The sequence below is a fragment of the Microcebus murinus genome, chromosome 10 (genome assembly GCF_040939455.1).
Source record: "Microcebus murinus isolate Inina chromosome 10, M.murinus_Inina_mat1.0, whole genome shotgun sequence".
NCBI lineage: Eukaryota > Metazoa > Chordata > Mammalia > Primates > Cheirogaleidae > Microcebus > Microcebus murinus.
In genome coordinates, this window is record NC_134113.1 from 70,678,419 (window position 1) to 70,697,641 (window position 19,223).

General features: G+C 40.3%; 2 protein-coding genes and 1 pseudogene across 3 annotated transcripts in view; all 3 read left to right on the forward strand.

Annotated features, from left to right (window-relative positions):
• Positions 1-1,695, forward strand: part of NUP107 (nucleoporin 107) — a 37,873-nt gene extending 36,178 nt beyond the window's left edge. The window contains exons 27-28 of the mRNA XM_012782426.2: positions 39-206; positions 735-1,695. Coding sequence (XP_012637880.2) covers positions 39-206; positions 735-842 — 276 coding nt within the window. The 3' untranslated portion in view covers positions 843-1,695. The remainder of the gene's footprint in view (positions 1-38; positions 207-734) is intronic.
• Positions 1,696-1,955: 260 nt separating this feature from the next.
• LOC105880994 (sal-like protein 4 pseudogene) lies at positions 1,956-3,743 on the forward strand (annotated as a pseudogene).
• Positions 3,744-5,403: 1,660 nt separating this feature from the next.
• SLC35E3 (solute carrier family 35 member E3) overlaps positions 5,404-19,223 on the forward strand; it is a 30,381-nt gene continuing 16,561 nt past the window's right edge. Inside the window, exons 1-4 of one of the 2 annotated variants that reach the window (XM_012782427.3) lie at positions 5,407-6,026; positions 6,894-7,004; positions 10,806-10,964; positions 17,075-17,157. In XM_012782427.3, coding sequence (XP_012637881.2) covers positions 5,625-6,026; positions 6,894-7,004; positions 10,806-10,964; positions 17,075-17,157 — 755 coding nt within the window. In that variant the 5' untranslated portion in view covers positions 5,407-5,624. Of the gene's footprint in view, positions 6,027-6,893; positions 7,005-10,805; positions 10,965-17,074; positions 17,158-19,223 lie in introns of both variants that reach the window. The other variant, XM_076007473.1, reaches the window with a different exon arrangement.

Genomic DNA, 19,223 nt, shown 5'->3' on the forward strand with positions numbered 1-19,223 from the left:
TTAAATTGTTAAAATGATTTCTTGATATCTGTTTGTAGGATGCTGAAGAAGACCCTGAAAGGGCACATCAAATGGTTTTACTGAGAAAACTTTGTCTGCCAATGTTGTGTTTTCTGCTTCATACGATATTGCATAGTACTGGTCAGTATCAAGAATGCCTGCAGTTAGCAGATATGGTATCCTCTGAGCGCCACAAACTGTATCTGGTAAGTCTAGGGCATTGTAGTTTTAAATTTTAGTGATTTGATACTTTCTGTAGTAATATTTAATGTTGTGAATATGTTTACATTTTTAGTTCTTGGATTTTCTTAAAGTAATGGTCCAGTTTTAATGTTTGTGCTTTTTTCCCAAAATGTGTATATATTTGTAAACAGTTAGAAATACATAGAGTGAGTCTGAGTCTGAGAAATAGCCGTGAAGTTCCTGAACCACTTGATTTATTAGCCTCTGGCTGTATAAATGTTTTTGTTTTTTGTTTTTGTTTTGTTTTTGTTTTGTTTTGTTTTGTTTTTGTTTTTTAAATGAAGGTCTCCCTAGGTTGCCCAGGCTGATCTTGAATTCCTGGTCTCAAGCAATCCTCCTACCTCAGCCTCCCAAGTAACTAGGATTAGAGGCACTTGCATAAATCTTAAAGAGTAATTTCTTTTTCTGTTGAGCTAATCAGATTGATTAGGTGACTATAAGTTCATCATCTTCTCTGTTCTTATTAACTTTTTTCTCTTTTTTAAAATCAGGTATTTTCTAAGGAAGAACTAAGGAAATTGCTGCAGAAGCTAAGAGAATCTTCTCTAATGCTTTTAGACCAGGGACTTGACCCATTAGGATATGAAATTCAGTCATAGTTCATCCAGTCTTTGTAATCTCAGTAATTTCCATGATAAATGGAGCTTTTTGTAAAATACGCATATTTGTTATCACTGCATTTTTTTCTTTTGCATTGTCCTGGGAAAAAAATGTAAAGTTTTAGAACATCATGGTAACATTTTGAAAATTTAATGTATTATATCAGTATTTCTTAAGTGTGTTTATTAATAAAATTGTATAAAAATTAATGTTTTGTTTTTACAAATTGCAAGATTGTCTCTCTGTTATATAAGGAAATTTTCCTTTATAATTTTTTCACAATCGTAAGTACTCTAATATCTTAAAATTATAGAGAAGATAGAAAGTAGATTCATTTTTAAGACAATACATAATTTTTCATTTATCATAAAATTTAGTAATTTTAAAATACTATAAGAAGATGACTATAACAAGAATGTTTTTAACATATTGTGCTATTATTTTCTTTATTTTGAAGACAATTCTAGTTTAGCTGTCATTTAGCAAACATGCTATTAAAATAAGTTGTAGTATGTAAAAACTTAGCATAGTATCTGGTGCTCAATAGGCACTGAATACATTGGAAATACAAATCCTGTTCTTCTAGTAGAGGAAACACTGTAAGTATATTTAAAAGGTGTCATTAAAAAAATACAAGTAATCTGAGCGGGTTATAAATCCCTTTAAGAAAAAAACATCAGTCAGCTTGAGAAGAAAAATCTTCCCCCCCATTTATACTTACCAGTGATGTACGATAGGAGTATCAGATACCGAAGAAGTAAAAGGCGGGTCTCAGCTTCACCCTATGCTGCGACCTTGCAATCCCCCAGATGTGCTGGGGGTTTCACACAAGGTACCAATCTGAAATGCCCCTCAGTCTGTAGTTCTTCTTTTCTTATAAAACGTTCTCTCTCTCTCTCTACAGATATATACACATATACATATATATACACATGCATAAGCATAATTGTGTCTTTTTTTTTTTTTTTGAGGCAAAAAAAAAGAGTCTTGCTCTGTCTCCTGGGCTAGAGTGCAGTGGTGTCATCATAGCTCACTGCAACCTCAAACTCCTGAGCTCAAGTGATCCTCCTGCCTCAGCCTCCTGGGAAGCTGGGACTGCAGTCATGCACCACCACGCCTGGCTAATTTTTACTATTTTAATAGAGAATGTGGTCTCACTCTTGCCCAGGCTGGTCTGGAGCTCCTGAGCTCAAGTGATCCTCCTGCCTCAGCCTACCAGAGTACTGGAATTACAGGCATGAGCCGCCATGCTCAGCCCAAAGAGAAAATTAAAACAATCACCTCAAGTGAGATGGCTCACACCTGTAATCCCAGCACTTTGGGAAGCCAAGGCTGGAAGATCACTTGAGGCCAGGAAGACCAGCTTTAGTAACAGAGCAAGATCTTGTCTCTACAGAAAAGTAGATGATGATATTGAAAGACTGATGTATCTGAAGTCAGCTTCTAGGATGCCCCTGTAGCTCTTCAAAGGTCCTCACGTCAATTCTCAGCATCCACTTGGCATCAGCCACTGTAGGTTTTCCTGTGCTTGCTTCCCCAGATGCCCCAGAGAAAGTGGGTCCTGTCCCTTTAGGCCTACAGTGCCAGAGCAGCCAAGGAAATGGTTCAGTGGAGAGCATTGATTTGACCAACAACTCACTCTCACTGATGGGATACCAGGAGTAGCAGAACCAAAGTCCAGACACTGTGGGAAGCATGTCCTTCCAGGCACCCTCCCCAGCCAACAGCCAAGCAGAAAGCATCAAGTCAAAGTCTCCCAATGCTAGGGGCAAAGCTGAGACCTCCAAAAGTATCTGCACTGAGATGGGTGGCCGGAGCAGTCTCCCATGAACGTTCATCCGAACCTAGCCAACTATGTCAAAGCTAAAGTTCCTAGCACATTTGTAGGACCCTCAACCCTGTCCCAGGGCATGACACCTTTGTTAGTGGCCCAGCCTCCCCGACAGGCCAAGCAGTGTGGCTGCACATGATGTAGGAAAACTCTTCAGATTCACGAGCAGGCTCACACTGGAGAGGGGCCTTTTGTGTGCAACACATGGGCACACTTGCACCACCAAAGGCAGCTTGAAGGCCCACTGGATGGCACATGGGGCAAACAATACTCAGCATGCCATGGAAGGAAGCCCACCATTAATAACACCGTGGCTCTGTTAGGTACAGACGGAAATCCTGGCCATTTTGGTGACTGTGGCCCCTGTCACGTGTAACCAGTACACTGGTATGCCCACAGGTGGTTTGGCTCTGAAAACCAAAGAGATCTCTGTACTCCAGAGCAGCTGTGTTCCCACCCTCCTGGTTTCCCTGGAGACCAACTTTGTTGTGAATAATGCCACTGTGTCCAAGATGGATGGCTCCCAATCACATATCAGTGGTGATGTGGAAAAATCAAGCATTATTGACAGTGTTCCCAAACACCAGTTCCCTCACTTCCTTGAAGAAAATAATATTGCAGTCAGCTAATCTAAAGGAGAATATGCATGGAGGGAGAAATGCAGAGTGAAATCTCTAGATTCTGTGCCCTTTTTTGCTTTTTAAAGAATTCATCTCTTCTTTTTTCTTACTGATATGCAAATGATGTTTACAATTCAGGCAGCCCTACATGGCAATTGTTGCTATTCTACTTTGTGAAAAAGAAAGAAAACAATTCACACCAAAATAAATAAAGATTAGAATTTTAAAGTTTCAAAATAAGCAAGTAGCTTTGTTACTTTTGTAGAAACTTTGTATAACCTAGACTGACTATTTCCAAAGACTGTCACCTATATATTGAACCACAGTGGAAAAGAAAACTACTTAGCCTTAATTGGAAAGGAGAGGTACTGTATTCTTCCATGGTACCTATATGCGGGTAAATGGACAAGGACTGCCATCTATTTTAGGGACTTGTTTTATATGTCCCGACACTGTACCCATCTTTTTTTTTTTTTTTTTTTTTTGCTTTGTTTCTTGAATGTACTTTAAAAAAAACAAAAAATTAAGGTTGTAGAGTTACAAAATTCTTTCAACCATAGAACCTTAAATAGGATGCCCTCAAAAGGACTTATTTTAGTCTTTAGGGAGTCAATGTTTATGTTGCTGCTTGTTTAAATACAGCTCGATTGGAGCCCCAAGAGTGCCAAAGTACTCCCCACACATCCCAGATGCCTTTGTGTCTTTCTGAACACCAGAAGTTGTGGGCGCCAGAGTGGGAAATCTCAGGTGACTTAATTTGGCTCACCAGTGCCTACTGTATTGAAGAACTGCATTTTATTTTTCATTCTAGAGAAGAAATTTATGGAAGGGTGTGTCTCCTATCACAGGTTCACATTAGTATTTTTTAAAATACCAATTTAAAAATATTTTCTTGGTGTAACTTATGCCAAGTAATTATGAAGATTTTTATCCTGAGTATTGCCTGAAAGCTACAAAGTTGGAACAGGCAAATCCTGGGTGTAAACGTTTAAAATTTATTTATTTAGGAGACAGGTTTTCATTATGTTACCCAGACTGGCCTGGAACTTTTGGGCTCAAGGGATCGTCCTGCCTCAGCCTCCTGAGTAGCTGGGATACACAGCATCCAGCTACTTTATTTATTTTTTTAATTTTTGTAGCCAGAGTCTCTAGTCTTCCATTTTCTGACCACTGAAGTATTCTCAGGCCATGTTATAAACCTAAGAATTGATGTATTGGTGGGACCAGCTGGACATTCAAGATGTTTTTGAGTCCTTTTTAAAATCCCATTTTGTACATGTAATAACATCGAGCAAATGATGAAATGTTGCTCTAGCAGTTTAATGAGGAAGGAGAAAGACCCTAACTTCTGGATGGAGAAGTCTTTTCCCTCTATGTTGAAAGCCCTTATTGTAGTGTGCATCAAGACTGTTACCCAGAGTTTTGTATCTTAGTCATTGCACCTGACTTTAAGGACCCCCCCCCATTTTTTTTTTTTTTTTGCCAAATTGTGCCTTTCCTTCTGGGGTTGTAAGAGAACACAATGACAGTACCTGTTTACACTGTCATGTGGATATTTTTACAGAGTCATGTGGATACTGTTACAAGTGGCTTTCTCACTGTTGAACTAATCATGCCCTGTTAAGGTATGATCTATAGAGAAACCCTTGTAACTGCTGCTGTCTGCTGGAAAACAAAATTTTAGTATTTCTTTCCAAAAATAAAACAAATTGAAAATATGCCTTCAGTAAGTAATGCTTTCCCATTTCTGGCAAGGACTAAAATTTGCTCAGCATCTGTCTCATACGTAAAATCGTCCAACAGCATCTGCACAGCCCACTCCACAAACTTGAGAGAAGCTGCCTAGCAAGTCGGGCCAAGTGACACACAGGAAATAAACATCAAGAGAGGGGTCCCAGATAGGCCTAGCCAGGTTGAGATGCTAGGTAGCTAAGACTAAGGGGGCAGGGGAACCCAGACGGTGGGAATCAAGGATGCAGCGTTCCGCGCCCATCGCCCGACGCGCCTGCGCAAGGCAGACGCGGCTCAGCCCGCGGCTCCCGGGCGGAAGCGAGGGCGCCCCGAGTCACGTGGCCGTGGGCGGCGATGGGGCGGGGCGCGGGACGCCGTGCCGCGTCCTCACCGGCTTAAAGGGCGGCGGCTGCGGAGCATGTGTGCGCTGCTGAGGCTGCTGCTCGCCTGGCGCCGCACCCGTGCATGCCTGTCTCCGGCCAAACTCTGAGGACGCGGCGGTGGAGGACAAGGGCAGGCGGAGACAGGCCGGGCACCCCTCTCGGAGGCCGGACGGCCCCGGCTTCGCTGGGGTCGCAGCGCGGCGGGCGGCGGGGATCATGGCATCTCTGGCGGACCGAGTACGGGGCAGCGGGCGAATAGCCGCCGGGCTCCTGTTCAACCTGCTGGTGTCCATCTGCATCGTGTTCCTCAACAAGTGGATCTACGTGCATCACGGCTTCCCCAACATGAGCCTGACCCTGGTGCATTTCGTGGTCACCTGGCTGGGCTTGTACATCTGCCAGAAACTGGATATCTTTGCCCCCAAAAGTCTGCCGCCCTCCAAGCTCCTCCTCCTGGCCCTCAGCTTCTGCGGCTTTGTGGTCTTCACCAATCTTTCCCTGCAGAACAACACCATCGGCACCTACCAGCTGGCCAAGGCCATGACCACGCCGGTGATCATAGCCATCCAGACCTTCTGCTACCAGAAAACCTTCTCCACCAGAATACAGCTCACGCTGGTGAGTAGCTGAGCTTCCCGACTCTAACGACTCACCTCCCGGACCGCCTTTCTCCCCGGGAAATTTGAATGCTCGTTGTTTAACCTTGCGCCACCCTCTTCCCCATCGTCTTGAAATCCGCAAATGAGTCATCTGTGCGCCTGTGGAAGTCGAGCTTTTTGGGGGAGGAGGGTAAAAAGACATCTTGGCATTCTATTGGGCTCTCAGCCCCAAAGAGTGTGCTTATGAGAGCTCTATTAATAATAACCACCGTTTGGTGGAAATCTTTATAACGCTGTGATTGGTAAGGAAAGAAAGGTGTATTGAGTAGTGCAGTCCAGTATATCAGAATATCTGCAGAAGCTCAAACTGAAAAACAGCCCTCCTTCACCAGGGGAATCAAACCGTGTATATTTAACGAAAGGTTTAGCATAAAATATGTCTCAGAGTATGTGTGCAGCGACATACTGCAGAGGTATCTGCATACAATAAAAGGAGACAAAAAATTTTAGCACTTAGTGACTTATAATGTTTAAGATAATTATGCTTTTGTTATATGTTTATGCTTATATATTGTTTAGACACTAGTTTTGGGGTCCATTTACTCATCTGTGTATGCATGTGGTATTTTCTTGCAAAGTGCAAAATGCATTTACCACAAATTTAAAAAAGAATTAAATGTGAGCATCAATATAGAGTGATCATATTTCACGTTTAAGAAATAGGATTAAAATTAGTTTTCTAAAATGAGAAAAGAAAACGTTTATACAGGTTCATTGTTTCTCACTTATGTGTTTATGATTTGCCTTGTAAGACACACTAAAAGGAATACTAAATTTATGTTTGTTGAATTTAATCTGAACAACATTTACCTCTTTTTCTTTACAGATTCCTATAACTTTAGGTGTAATCCTAAATTCTTATTACGATGTGAAGTTTAATTTCCTTGGAATGGTGTTTGCTGCTCTTGGTGTTTTAGTTACATCCCTTTATCAAGTGGTTGGTAATTTTTTTTCTTTATGTGCCTTTTTAGCAGATTTCATAAATTTTGAAGCTGTATCCCAAGGTTTAGAAAATACAGTATAGAGACAATAGACTGTTGGGAAGAAAGCATAATTGCATAAATTGTCTGACTCAAGGTGAAGAGAAGAAAGGAGACAGAAACTTGGGTGTATGATGCTCTCCAAATCCTGTTTGTAAGTGTATAATACCCATGCTTAACAGTCTGAGTCTGGGGTGAAGTTATGTTATTTTCTGGGGAGTCTTTACTTCCTAAGTTTATTGAGTATATTTATCATTTACTCTTTAATTATAGCATTGCTGTGAATGAATGAGTACATTTCCAGAAATTTGAACAGGAAAGGAAACTTCCAGATTTGTAGATTTTTTTTTTCCTCAAAAAATACACTGCTGTTACAACTTATATTGGCTTTTAATAATTTGTTTATATCAATAATTTATACCAATGGGTATTTCACTTCCTGTGCAAGCACAGTGCCTTGCCTATAGCAGGCATTCATTAAAAGTTTGTTCGTGGATTCACTTCATTACCCTGAAATCCCAACAGATATGTTTTTTGTTCTTATATAGTGGAGAAAAAATAACTTGGTGTAGGGTACAGTGAAACAGTATTCTCTCTATACTGGAAACCTTGGTCTGGAAATTCTGGGTGTGCCTGCATGGGGAATTAGCCAAAATGTTTAACCAATTTTACTTTTTTCACAAACATCCACTGGTTATAAACTAAGGCATTCTTGTTGGGAATGTAAGAGTTCAGTAATACAGCCCTAGCATCTTAAACTTTCTGATAGGTGATCATGTCAGAAAGATTCTTATGAAAAAATACTGCAAATACATTTTTTAGTGGCAGAGAAGCAATTTAAATAAAAGAAGAAAGTAGCATAAGAGGGTGGAGCTCCTACTCAGTCTTGTTAGTTGCTGCCATAATAATCTGTCTTTTACTACAGAGTAATCAGGAAGCTCAACTTTGTGCTTTAAAAAAATTATATTTCGGTTCTACTTCAGTGTGTTTAAATTTTATTACTATATAAAGTAAGTGAACAGTCCTATTTACATTTTTTGTTAAATGCACTTTTTTGTCTAGTGTGGGTTAAGCATTTATTAAATACAGGAAGAAATTTTATTATTGAATATTAGAATTTCTTGTACTTCTTATACATAATTTCAATTCAGAATACTCACTGTCCATGTCAATATTACTATTTTTGTCCACACAAATCTCAAATTGCTCTAGATTAGAATCAAAGGATTCTATATCCTAGGGTAGTTATTTGAAGTAAGATTGACCAAGAAATGATTATAGACTAACTAATGGACAAAGTTTCCATTATCAGTAAATGGTAAAAGTACTATTGCAAAGTAAGTGTATTCCCCAAAAATTCTTTTGAAAGGAAGTTGTATCTGTCCATTGCATCTGGGTATAATTTCTAAGTTATTTTTCTTATACTGCTAGGGATACTAAAAGGAGTTAGAAGATGAGCGATCAGTTTTTAGCTTTAGTTGTGGCAAGATGGTTGAGTCATGCATTCAGCAGTCTTTTCTGCTTCATGCTCATGCTTGAGAACATAGGTGAAAAGCAGCTACAATCCAACATCGTAGAAGCTTGTGTATACTGCTAGTCACAGTAGTATTCGTACCTCAGGGTACGAGGAAAAGTTTTGAGGAACGAGGAAAAGTTTTGAGGAACACCAATGAGGAAGTGGCAGCTCTATGAGACAGGTGGTGAGGTAAGAGTTTAGGGAAAAGTTAATTTAAATTGAAGGATGCACAGGCATTCCCTTGGCAGTGAAATATTGCAGGTCTTTCCTTGTGTTATGTGAGCATTTTGAAGAACTCGATTTGTCTGATGAGGCTAGACTGTGGGTGCATTATGGCTACACAGGCTGAAGAGTGGGCGAGACCAGATGGCAGAATCTTGAATGCCTTGCCAAGGAAGTGTGTCGTTATCCTGCAGGCACCAGGAAAGGAGTTCAGATAGGAGAAAGACTTGATCATTCCCTGTGCTTGAGAAAAAGAACTGGTGGCAGTGAAGAGTGGGTGTGAGAGGGAAGAAAGGGTGAAGGCAGAGCAGTCAGGAGCCCATCCGAGCTTCTAGGGGCAGGGGGAAGGGCTGGGCTAGGGCAGCCGGCGTGGATGGGGAAAGGGGAAAAGACAGTCCGGAGGCCCTTTGGAGGAGGAATCAGTGGGACCTGACTGAATGTGAGAGTGAGGAAAGTAAGGAGACCGATCCTTGGTAGAGATTATATCATTCATCTTGGAGCAGCACGAGAGGAGCTTATTCATGGAAGGAAGTCATGAGCTTGATTTCAAACAAGTTCCTGCAGATTATCTAAGTGAAGATTGCCAGGAGGCTGTTGAAGATCTGAGGTTAAGAATGCTCAGGGAAGAAGGTCAGAGCTGCACATGTCGGCAGATAGTAAAAGAGGTCAGTCAGGGAGATGAAAGAGGAAGGGAGACATCTATCTTAACAGTGAGTGAAGGAGGCGGTGAGGAAGGAGTGCAAACCAGAAGGCAGTTCTTTCAAGAGAAATTCACAGGTTCTGCAGAGAAGTCCAGCAGGAAGGAGGCCACGTGGAAAACCCTTTGGTTGTGGCCACTGGAGGTAATGGTTCCTTTAGGAGAGCATTAGAGGGGAGGCAGCCAGGAAGGGACAGCTAAGACCCAGGAGTCCCCTCCATGCCAGGCAGTTCTGTGGCAGGGGCACACAGCAGCCTAGTGACAGGCCTGCAGGGGAGGAGGGCCGAGCACACGCTTTTTGCGTGGTTTTTGCTCACCGCAGTGCCTACCTAGGAGTAGGCAGCAGAAGAATCAATTCTTTGTCCTTCATATTCACAGAAGACTCTCAGTTATGGCTGGCAGAAGTGCAGTTCAGATTTCCTGTTCTTCTATTTTTGTCTTGGTGAATTTCTATAGACTTAAGAGTTTATGTAACAGGATATCCAGACCTACAGGAACAAGAGGCGTGTAGAAGTGAGTCAAAAGCCTGGCTGTTCTTGCCAGATCTTATTCGAACAGTCCTACTAAGGTTTCCTCAAACTTTCCTTTTTAGTCATATTTATGAAGCATTTTGAGGAATGATGCTATATGAGGTTTTGAAATGTTGTTTCTACTGAATGGTACAGTATTTTAGGGTTTGTGATTATCTAACATATTTAGGTGTATTTGGTGGGGGATGGGGAATACTACCCACAGAAAATCTTCCATAGAGAGGAAAATTTCTTCTACCATTGATTGGATTTTCTAAAGAACCGAAAAGACCATGTGCCTTTCAAGCCACACACCTTTGCAGCCACCTGGGATAACTGTTATGGTCCATCTGTCAATCTCTAACCTGCCCTATCATTATCCTGCCCTGTGGCCCATGGCCCGCCCTGCATCTTCCTTTTTTTTTGGCCATTTTTAGAAAGAAATGAAATCTCACATCTTTATTCCTATATTTCCTAAATTTCCGTTTCTGCTTTATTTTCCCAAGATCTATGATGCTTGTGGGCCCCATATTTACTAGCATCAGGAAGGAGGGAAAAGAGGATTTTTCTTTCCTTTCTAAGGAATTGAGAAGAAAATAGATTAATCAGAAATTGAATTTATAGAGCTCCTTTCAGCCAAGGTGCTTAAAAGTACATTCATGTATCTTATTGATCTTTGAAATCCTGTAGAATAATTAGGCGTTTCCTCTTCCCCCAGCCTGCCCCCACATTCCCATCTTTGTGGCTAGAGTTGCATCTTTTATTAAGTGATGTTATTTCTTTTGTTCCTGGCTTGTTTCATTGTGATTTTCAGTGGGTAGGAGCCAAACAGCACGAATTGCAAGTGAACTCAATGCAGCTGCTGTACTACCAGGCCCCGATGTCATCTGCCATGTTGCTGGTCACTGTGCCCTTCTTTGAGCCAATGTTTGGAGAAGGGGGAATATTTGGTCCCTGGTCAGTTTCTGCTTTGGTAAGTTCCGATTGTTTGGTATCTAAGAAACAGTATAATAATAATGGCTCCACTATTAATGCAATTTTGAATTTTCAGAGTACTATCTCAGTATCTCAGATTTATTCTCACATTTATTCTTCATAATCACCCTTTAAGGAAAGCAAGGTAAGGAATGTTTTTTCGATGAAGAAACTGAGGCATAGAAAGGTGAAAGGACTTGCAGGGTTAGGACATCTAGGCAATGGCAAAACCAGAACTAACAGTTCAGGTCTTCTGATGCCTGCTTACTCTTCTGATCATGCCAAGCTATAGCCCGTGAATAATTTGAACATTTCTTTAATTTTTTTTGCAGTGAAAATATATTATTGGTTTTTAAAAAATATATACAAATATTACATGTTCATTATATAGATTTTGAACATAAATAAAAATAGAAAGTGAAGGGCCCCTGGAATCCTACCACACTAAGAAAATCACCTTTACAATTTGGTGATGCTCATTTTATGGATCTCTTTTATATTAGGTCATTAAATATGAAATGTCCAATTTCAAATCAAAAGTTTAGTTTATTATCTCTCAAACAAGAAGCAATACAATTAATCAAAATATCTACCTAAACTATCAACACAGTTTTGCCATCTTAATGGTAGCTTGTTTATGCCAGCAGCAAAGAAGCGTGAAGAGTGAGTGGTGATGAAATTGCAAAAGGTGTTTCCCACAACTTGTTGAGAATTGAATATTTTTCCTTGCTAGAAACAGTCTAGGCTGGGTACAGTGGCTCACACCTGTAATCCTAGCACTTTGGGAGGCCGAGGCAGGAGGATCACTTCAGCTCAAGAGTTTGAGACCAGCCTGAGTAAGAGTGAGACCCCATCTCTACTAAAAATAGAAAAAATTAGCTGGGCATGCTGGCGTGTGGCTGTAATTCCAGCTACTCAGGAGGCTGAAGCAAAAGGATCTTGAGCCCAGGAGTTTGAGGTTGCTGTGAGGTAGGCTGATGCCACGGCATTCTATGCCGGGCAGCAGAGCGAGACTCTTATCTCAGAAAAAAAAAAAAGAAAAGAAAAGTGGTCTAAAGCCTGGAAGAAGTGGTAGTCAGTTGGTGCAAGGGCTGGTGCATATAGTGGATGACAGAGAGTTTCCAAGTGTAGCTTCTGGAGTTTGAGCAGGATGTTTGTGCGACATGTGGTTGAGCATTCTCTTGCAAGAAGATTGGCCTGTCTCTGTTGACCAGTCTTGGCTACTAATCACAAGCATCCTCATCATTTCATCCAACTGGTTGCAGTAGACATCCACTTGAATCAATTGACCAGGTGTCATGAAGCTGTAGTGGATAATCCAGCTCTGGACCAGCAGACAGACACTATTATTTTTTTCTGATGAATATTTGGTTTGGGACCATTTCAGCACTTCATCTTTATCCAACCATTGTGCCAAACGCTTGTGACTGTCAAAAAGAATCCATTTTTCATCACATTTAACAATATGATATAGAAATGGTTCATCTTTATCTCATGACGGCAAGTAAAGGCAAACTTCGAGGCAATTTTTCTTCTGATGTTTACTTGATTCATGCAGTATCCATCTATCCAGCTTCTTTATTTTGCCTATTTGTTTCAAATGGTCCAAATTGTTGGAATAGTGACGTCAAACCTTGCTGCTAATTCACACGTAGGTTGAGATGGACTCACTTCCGCTATAGCTTTCAGCTCATAATTATCCACCTTGGTCTGAAGTCACCCACATGGCTCATTTTCAGGATTAAAATCACCAGAACTGATCTTCTCAAACCATCGACATGCTGTGTGTTTGTTAGTCACATCCATCCCAAATGCTTCGTTGATATTTTGAGCTGTCTGCTCTGCATTGGTTCCACGAAGAAACTCATTTGAAAATAACACGAATTTTTTACTTATCCATGGTTTCACAAAAAATTGCTCTAAAAAATACTTTGAAAGATAATCACAAACCAAACCATGCATTTGAAAGACTGAGGAAGTACCTTCATAGTAAACGTAAAACAAATGTCAAAGTGAAATGTCAGAGATATCAACTGTCACACTTAGTCCTTAAGGAAATCAGGTATTTCATACTTAATAACCTAAAAACAGACACATGTGCATCTGTGTGTATAATTTTATGTAATGGAATCAAATCATATATGCTGTCTTTATCGAGGATTCCTTTTCTCTGGCTTTCCTAGCCATACTCACTTCCCATTACCCCATCCATGCCCTTGATGTAAGTTGTGTATGTTCTTCCATATTTTTCTCCATGCTTTATATACCCCTGTAAACACATATATACATAAATTTAAAAATATTTCTTTGATAAAAGCAGAATCATGTTACACATGCTTTTCTGTATATTGCTTTTCTCAATAATATCTCATGAAAATGTCTTCAAATCATTCTTTTCAGTGTGTGTATAATAATCCCTTTGGGGTTTTCACTTTTTTCCCAGTTCTTAACCACAGTGAACAATGTTGTGATGAACATTCTTATACACGAGTTCTCAGGTGCAAGAAAACTTTTTTCTTGTTTTTCTTTGGAATAGAGTCCCAGGATTGGCAGATCAAAGGTATATGTATTTTGGGGATATTTTAAGTTAGATAATCCCCTATGTCTTAGTCGGTTCAGACTGCTATAACAAAAATATCATGGATTGGATGGTAAGAGCAGAAACAACAGACATTTATTTCTCAAGAGTTTGGTGTCTAAAAGTCTGAGATAGGGTGCCAGCCTGGTTGGGTTCTTGGTAAATCCAACCTGGGCTACAGATGGCAATCTTCTTGAAAGACATTCAGTCTTCTTGTTTCCTCACCTGGCAGGGGGGGAGAGAAGAAAAGCAATTCCTTGCTTGTCTCTTCTTAAAGGACACTAATCCCATGAGGGCTCTACCCTAGGACCTAGTCACCCCCTACCAAAGGTCCATCTCCTAATATCATCACATTGGAGGTTAGGGCTTCAACATACGAATTTTGGTAGGACACAAGCATTAAGTCCATAACGCATTACTTATCAGGAATTTCTGCTTCCCACAAATTTAACTCTTGGAGCACAGTCAATGGGAATGTCTTTTGTGTTGGTAATGGTTTTTGTTTTTGAGAGAGGATCTTGCTCTGTCACCCAGACTGAAGTGCAGTAGCTCGATCATAGCTCACTGCAACCTCCAACTCCTGGGTTCAAGCAATCCTCCTGCCTCAGCCTCCCAAGTAACTGGGACTACAGGCACATACCACCATGTCTGGCTAATTTAAAAATTGTTTGTAGACACAGTGTCTCACTATGTTGCCCAGGCTTGTCTCAAACTCCTGGCCTCAAACAGTCGTCCTGACTCGGCCTCCCAGAGTGCTAGGATTACAGGCGTGAGCCACTGCACCTGGCCCGAAGTCCATATTTTTAAGCACTCTGCTATGCTGCCCATAAGTACACTGATAGTTATTGCAAATTAATATGCTTTATCATATATGTTCTTTTCTGAAGTGGAAATTGCTGGACCATCTCTCAGATAATACTTCCTATTTTAAAAAGTTCTAGCTATCTTGGTTATCTGGTCTTCAGAGCATTGCAGCTTGGAGACCTTAAGCTAGAAGGAGCGGAGGTTTCTGTGGTAGCTCTCTAACAGGTTTAAAAAAGGGGAAGGCAGGCCGGGCGCTGTGGCTCACGCCTGTAATCCTAGCTCTTGGGAGGCCGAGGCGGGCGGATTGCTCAAGGTCAGGAGTTCAAAACCAGCCTGAGCAAGAGCGAGACCCTGTCTCTACTATAAATAGAAAGAAATTAATTGGCCAACTGATATATATATAAAAAATTAGCCAGGCATGGTGGCGCATGCCTGTAGTCCCAGCTACCCGGGAGGCTGAGGCAGAAGGATCACTCGAGCCCAGGAGATTGAGGTTGCTGTGAGCTAGGCTGACGCCATGGCACTCACTCTAGCCTGGGCAACAAAGCGAGACTCTGTCTCAAAAAAAAAAAAAAAAAAAAAAAAAAAAGGGGGGGAAGGCATTCGGGTTGTATATAGTGATCACAAAAAGAACAAAGAAAAAAAATAAGCAGAAAATAAAAAAAATAAAAAAAAAGCGGAAGGCAGTAGAAAGGACATAATAAAGTTAAAGAAGCTAACAGGCTGAGGCCATTTAGTTTGAGGGAGAGTCACCTTCATTCCTTAATGTCCCTAGGGGGCATCCTCGACTCAAAGTAGAGCATGTAATTGTGTTTTCAAGGATGTGCCAAGTCATCAAGTAATAGGTATATAACGTTCTGTGAACGCAATAAAATTAAAAATGATAAATTTTAGATAAATTTCTAGAAACAGTTTTAAAAATTTTAAAGGAGCAAGTTTCTCTCGGTTGAGTATGTAACAGACCTTGCAGTTGTAAATCAGATGAGGTATAACTGTATTTACCTAAACAGGACACAGATCGACCTGCTCTGGTCCTTTTATTGACTGTACTGATTTGAAATCTGATAAAACCCACATGAGACAAGAAAGGATCTTTAAAGATGACATGTTTTCTTTGGTGCCTAAACGTCTTAATAATTTAAATCATGACTAGCATTTTATCTAAATTCTCTTCAGAAATAGAATATGATTTTGCAACTTTTTGAATAAAATTATGGGATAGGTTTAAATGAGTATGACCCATTTATCCCCCGTCCTCAGCCAAGTTGGTTTGTTCCTGTACCATGAACACACCTTGTTACTTTCATGCCTCCGTGCTTTGCCCTTTGTTGTTCTCTCTGCCTGGATCTTACCCCACTTCTTTCTTTAATCTGTACATACTTTGTGAGATCCAAAGACTTTTCTCCCTAGCCCAGCCCACAGTGATCTTTTCCGCTGTGAGATATGTAGGGAACCTGTCGTCTGTTTGCCTACTACTAATGTAGAATTCAAGACTCAGTTTCTTTGACTGCCTGAGCTGTAAATCTCATTGCACTCTGCCCTTCATGTGAGTGAGAGGTAGCCTAGCAGAGTGGATTAAGAGCAGGGACTCCAGAACCAGACTGCCTGGGCTTAAATCCCAGCGCTGCCGGTTACTAGCTGTGTGATCTTAGGCAAATCACTTTATCTCTCTATGCTCTCTATCTGTTAAAAAGGAATAATATTTAATGTTTTTACACTTCATGGGTGTTTGTGAGGATTAAATGAGTCAATACATGTAAAACATTTAGAACAATTCTTGGCGCACTGAAAGTGTTAATGTAAGTGTAAGCGCTATGATTACTATGATTTTTATTATGTTCTAAGCTCTTTAAGGGCAGCAGCTTTGCCCATATTGTGTTCCTCACAAGGCCTGGCCTAATTTTATAAATATGCAATGAATGTTTATCGATTTGATTTAAATAAGAATAAAAATGAGCAATTCAATAGAAAAAGATCAGGAAGGATATATGCCAAGATGTTAATGTGTGGGTGGGTGGATGGGATTATAAGACTTCCTTATGTTCTTCTTGCTTATCTTTATTGTCTGATTTTTCTATAATGTGTATGTATTTTATAATAAATACAAAATATTTTTCCTCAGAGAAATAAGAAAAATGAACCTGAAAATTCACATTCAGAGAAGGGATATTATTGTAGAATTTTCCATTCTCGTGGACAGAATTACATTTCTGAACACTATTCTGCTTTTTTACCTTCAATTTTGCTATCTCCCAAATTGACTCTATTTCTTTTTTTTTTTTTTTTTTTTGAGACAGAGTCTTGCTTTGTTGCCCAGGCTAGAGTAAGTACCGTGGCATCAGCCTAGCTCACAGCAACCTCAAACTCCTGGGCTCAAGCAATCCTGCTGCCTCAGCCTCCCGAGTGGGTGGGATTACAGGCATGCGCCACCATGCCTGGCTAATTTTTTCTATATATATTAGTTGGGCAATTAATTTCTTTCTATTTATGGTAGAGACAGGGTCTCGCTCTTGCTCAGGCTGGTTTCGAACTCCTGACCTCGAGCAATCCACCCGCCTCAGCCTCCCAGAGTGCTAGGATTACAGGCGTGAGCCACCGCGCCTGGCCTTATTTCTAATCTTATTTTTAATGGTTGATATTTGAGTTTTTAAAACTTCCTAATGAAATTAACGTGATTATAATGATTGCGGTGCTTTGCATTAATGATTCTTTTGATTTATTTGTAGCTTATGGTGCTGCTATCTGGAGTGATAGCTTTCATGGTAAACTTATCAATTTATTGGATCATTGGGAACACTTCACCTGTCACGTATCCTTTTGATAATAACTTATAAATGCATTGTCTTATATTTTCCAAGACTGTCACACTCATTGCTTACCTTAATGGAGTCTCACACTAACTATTGCATGGCCTAAATTAAGTAGAGATGAGTTATTTTTAGTCTTTTGTTGTATCTGCCCACACTAGAGACCATAGAATTTTAAAGAAATATAAACTAAGCAAATGAGTTAGCTTTCTGTATTGTGAATGGTTTTGAATTTTCTTAAGTAATAGGTGGCCTCTTCCCTTATAAAAATTAACTTAGAGTACCATTCCTTACATATTGTGAGATTAAATATTTGTTGATTAAATAGTGAGGTGGAGGTTTGAGTTTTCAATCGATTTTCAGGTATTTATAGTAACAAAGTAGAGGTGTGGTTAATCCGCATAACAAAAGATAATTTCAGACCACTGGCATCTGACTTTGGAGTATGTCTTTGTACTACTTATTTGGATATGTTTGTCTCAATATTATTTCAAATCACGAAATGAAGTCATATGTTGAAGATCAAATTCAACTGCCATTTTTATCATTCTACTTGTCAGTTTCTCTTCGTGTTTCACTCTGCCCCCACCATTAGGCAAATGCAAAGAATGAATTTCCCCAAATCAGAGAGGTAGCTCAGTGATATTTTCTCATAGAGTACTGACTTATATAAATGAGTGAATACTGAGATGTCAACAAAGTAAATAAGTATCATATTTGCCAACTATCACATAACAATGGTGATATTTAATAATTTTTTAAAGCCATCATTTAATAAATATTTATTTTGTGCCATGTACTGTTAGAAACATTCTGTGAGTATTTAATTCTCACAGCAGCTCTGTGAGGTAAAGTTGTATTATTTTATTTTAGAGAAGAGTAAATGGAGGTACAGATAGGTTAAATATTAATAACTGACTTAAGACCACACACAGATGAGAAGTATGGTATTCACATTTGAATCCATGTAGTCTAGTTCCAGAACTTGTGCATCATGCTGCCAAATCAAGGCATCCAAGTATGTGCCCTGACTAAAAACATTCATTCATCCAACAAATATTTATTGAATACCCACTAGAAACCACTCATTGACTTTAAAATATTTATGTGTCAGGCACTGGGGACACAGTAGTGAACCAAACAGACAAAAATCTTTGCCCTCACAAGCTTAAATTCTGGTGAGGAAGACAGACTATAAAGAAGGAAACTTTAAAAGGATTTATATACTTTATAGAGTGTTGAGTAGTGTTAAATGCCAAGGAGAAAAAATGAAGCAGGAAAGGGAATGGGAAATGTTGGGGACGGAGTTGGGATTTTAGGTAAGATAGTGAGGAAGGCCTCAACAGGAAGGTGACTTTTGGGTGAAGATTGAAGGAAATGAGGCTGCTCTGTGCAGGCCAGAGGGAAGGACGTTCCCGGCAGAGGCGACAGCAGCGAGAGGCCCCAAGGAGCAACAGGGAAGGCCATGTGGTGGGAACAGGATGAGCAAAGGAAGGGATGTCGTAGACCAGGAGGTAACAAGGAAGCAGGTTGAGTAGAGCTTTTACATAAGGACGACTGTGCTGATTGAGATGGGAAGCGGTTGGAGTTTTGAGCAGAGAAGTGGCATGCTTTTACTTACATTCTAGTGGAATCACTCAGAGCTTCTGTGTTGAGAATAAACTATAGCAGGATTCTCAGCCTCAGTGCCGTTGACCTTTTGAGCAAGGCAGCTGTTTGTGGAGGCCTGCCCAGCGCACTGTAGGATGTTTAGCAGCGTGCCTGGCCTCGGCCACTAGGTGCCAGTGCATACCCTTTCCCCAACTGTGGCAACCAAAAATGTCTCCAGACGTTGCCTTTGTGACAAAGTGACCCATGGTTAAGAACTCCTGGATGAAAAGAGGCATGGGAGACTGTTGGAAGGCCACGGAAACATTCTGATTTGGAAATAATGGTGGTTCATTACAGGATGGTAAAAGTGGGTATAGGAAGAAGGGAATGGATTCTGGATGTATTTCCAAGTAGAGCCAATAGGTTTTGCTGATCAGTTGGATGTGGAAAATAAGAGAGAAAACTAGGTTGACTCACA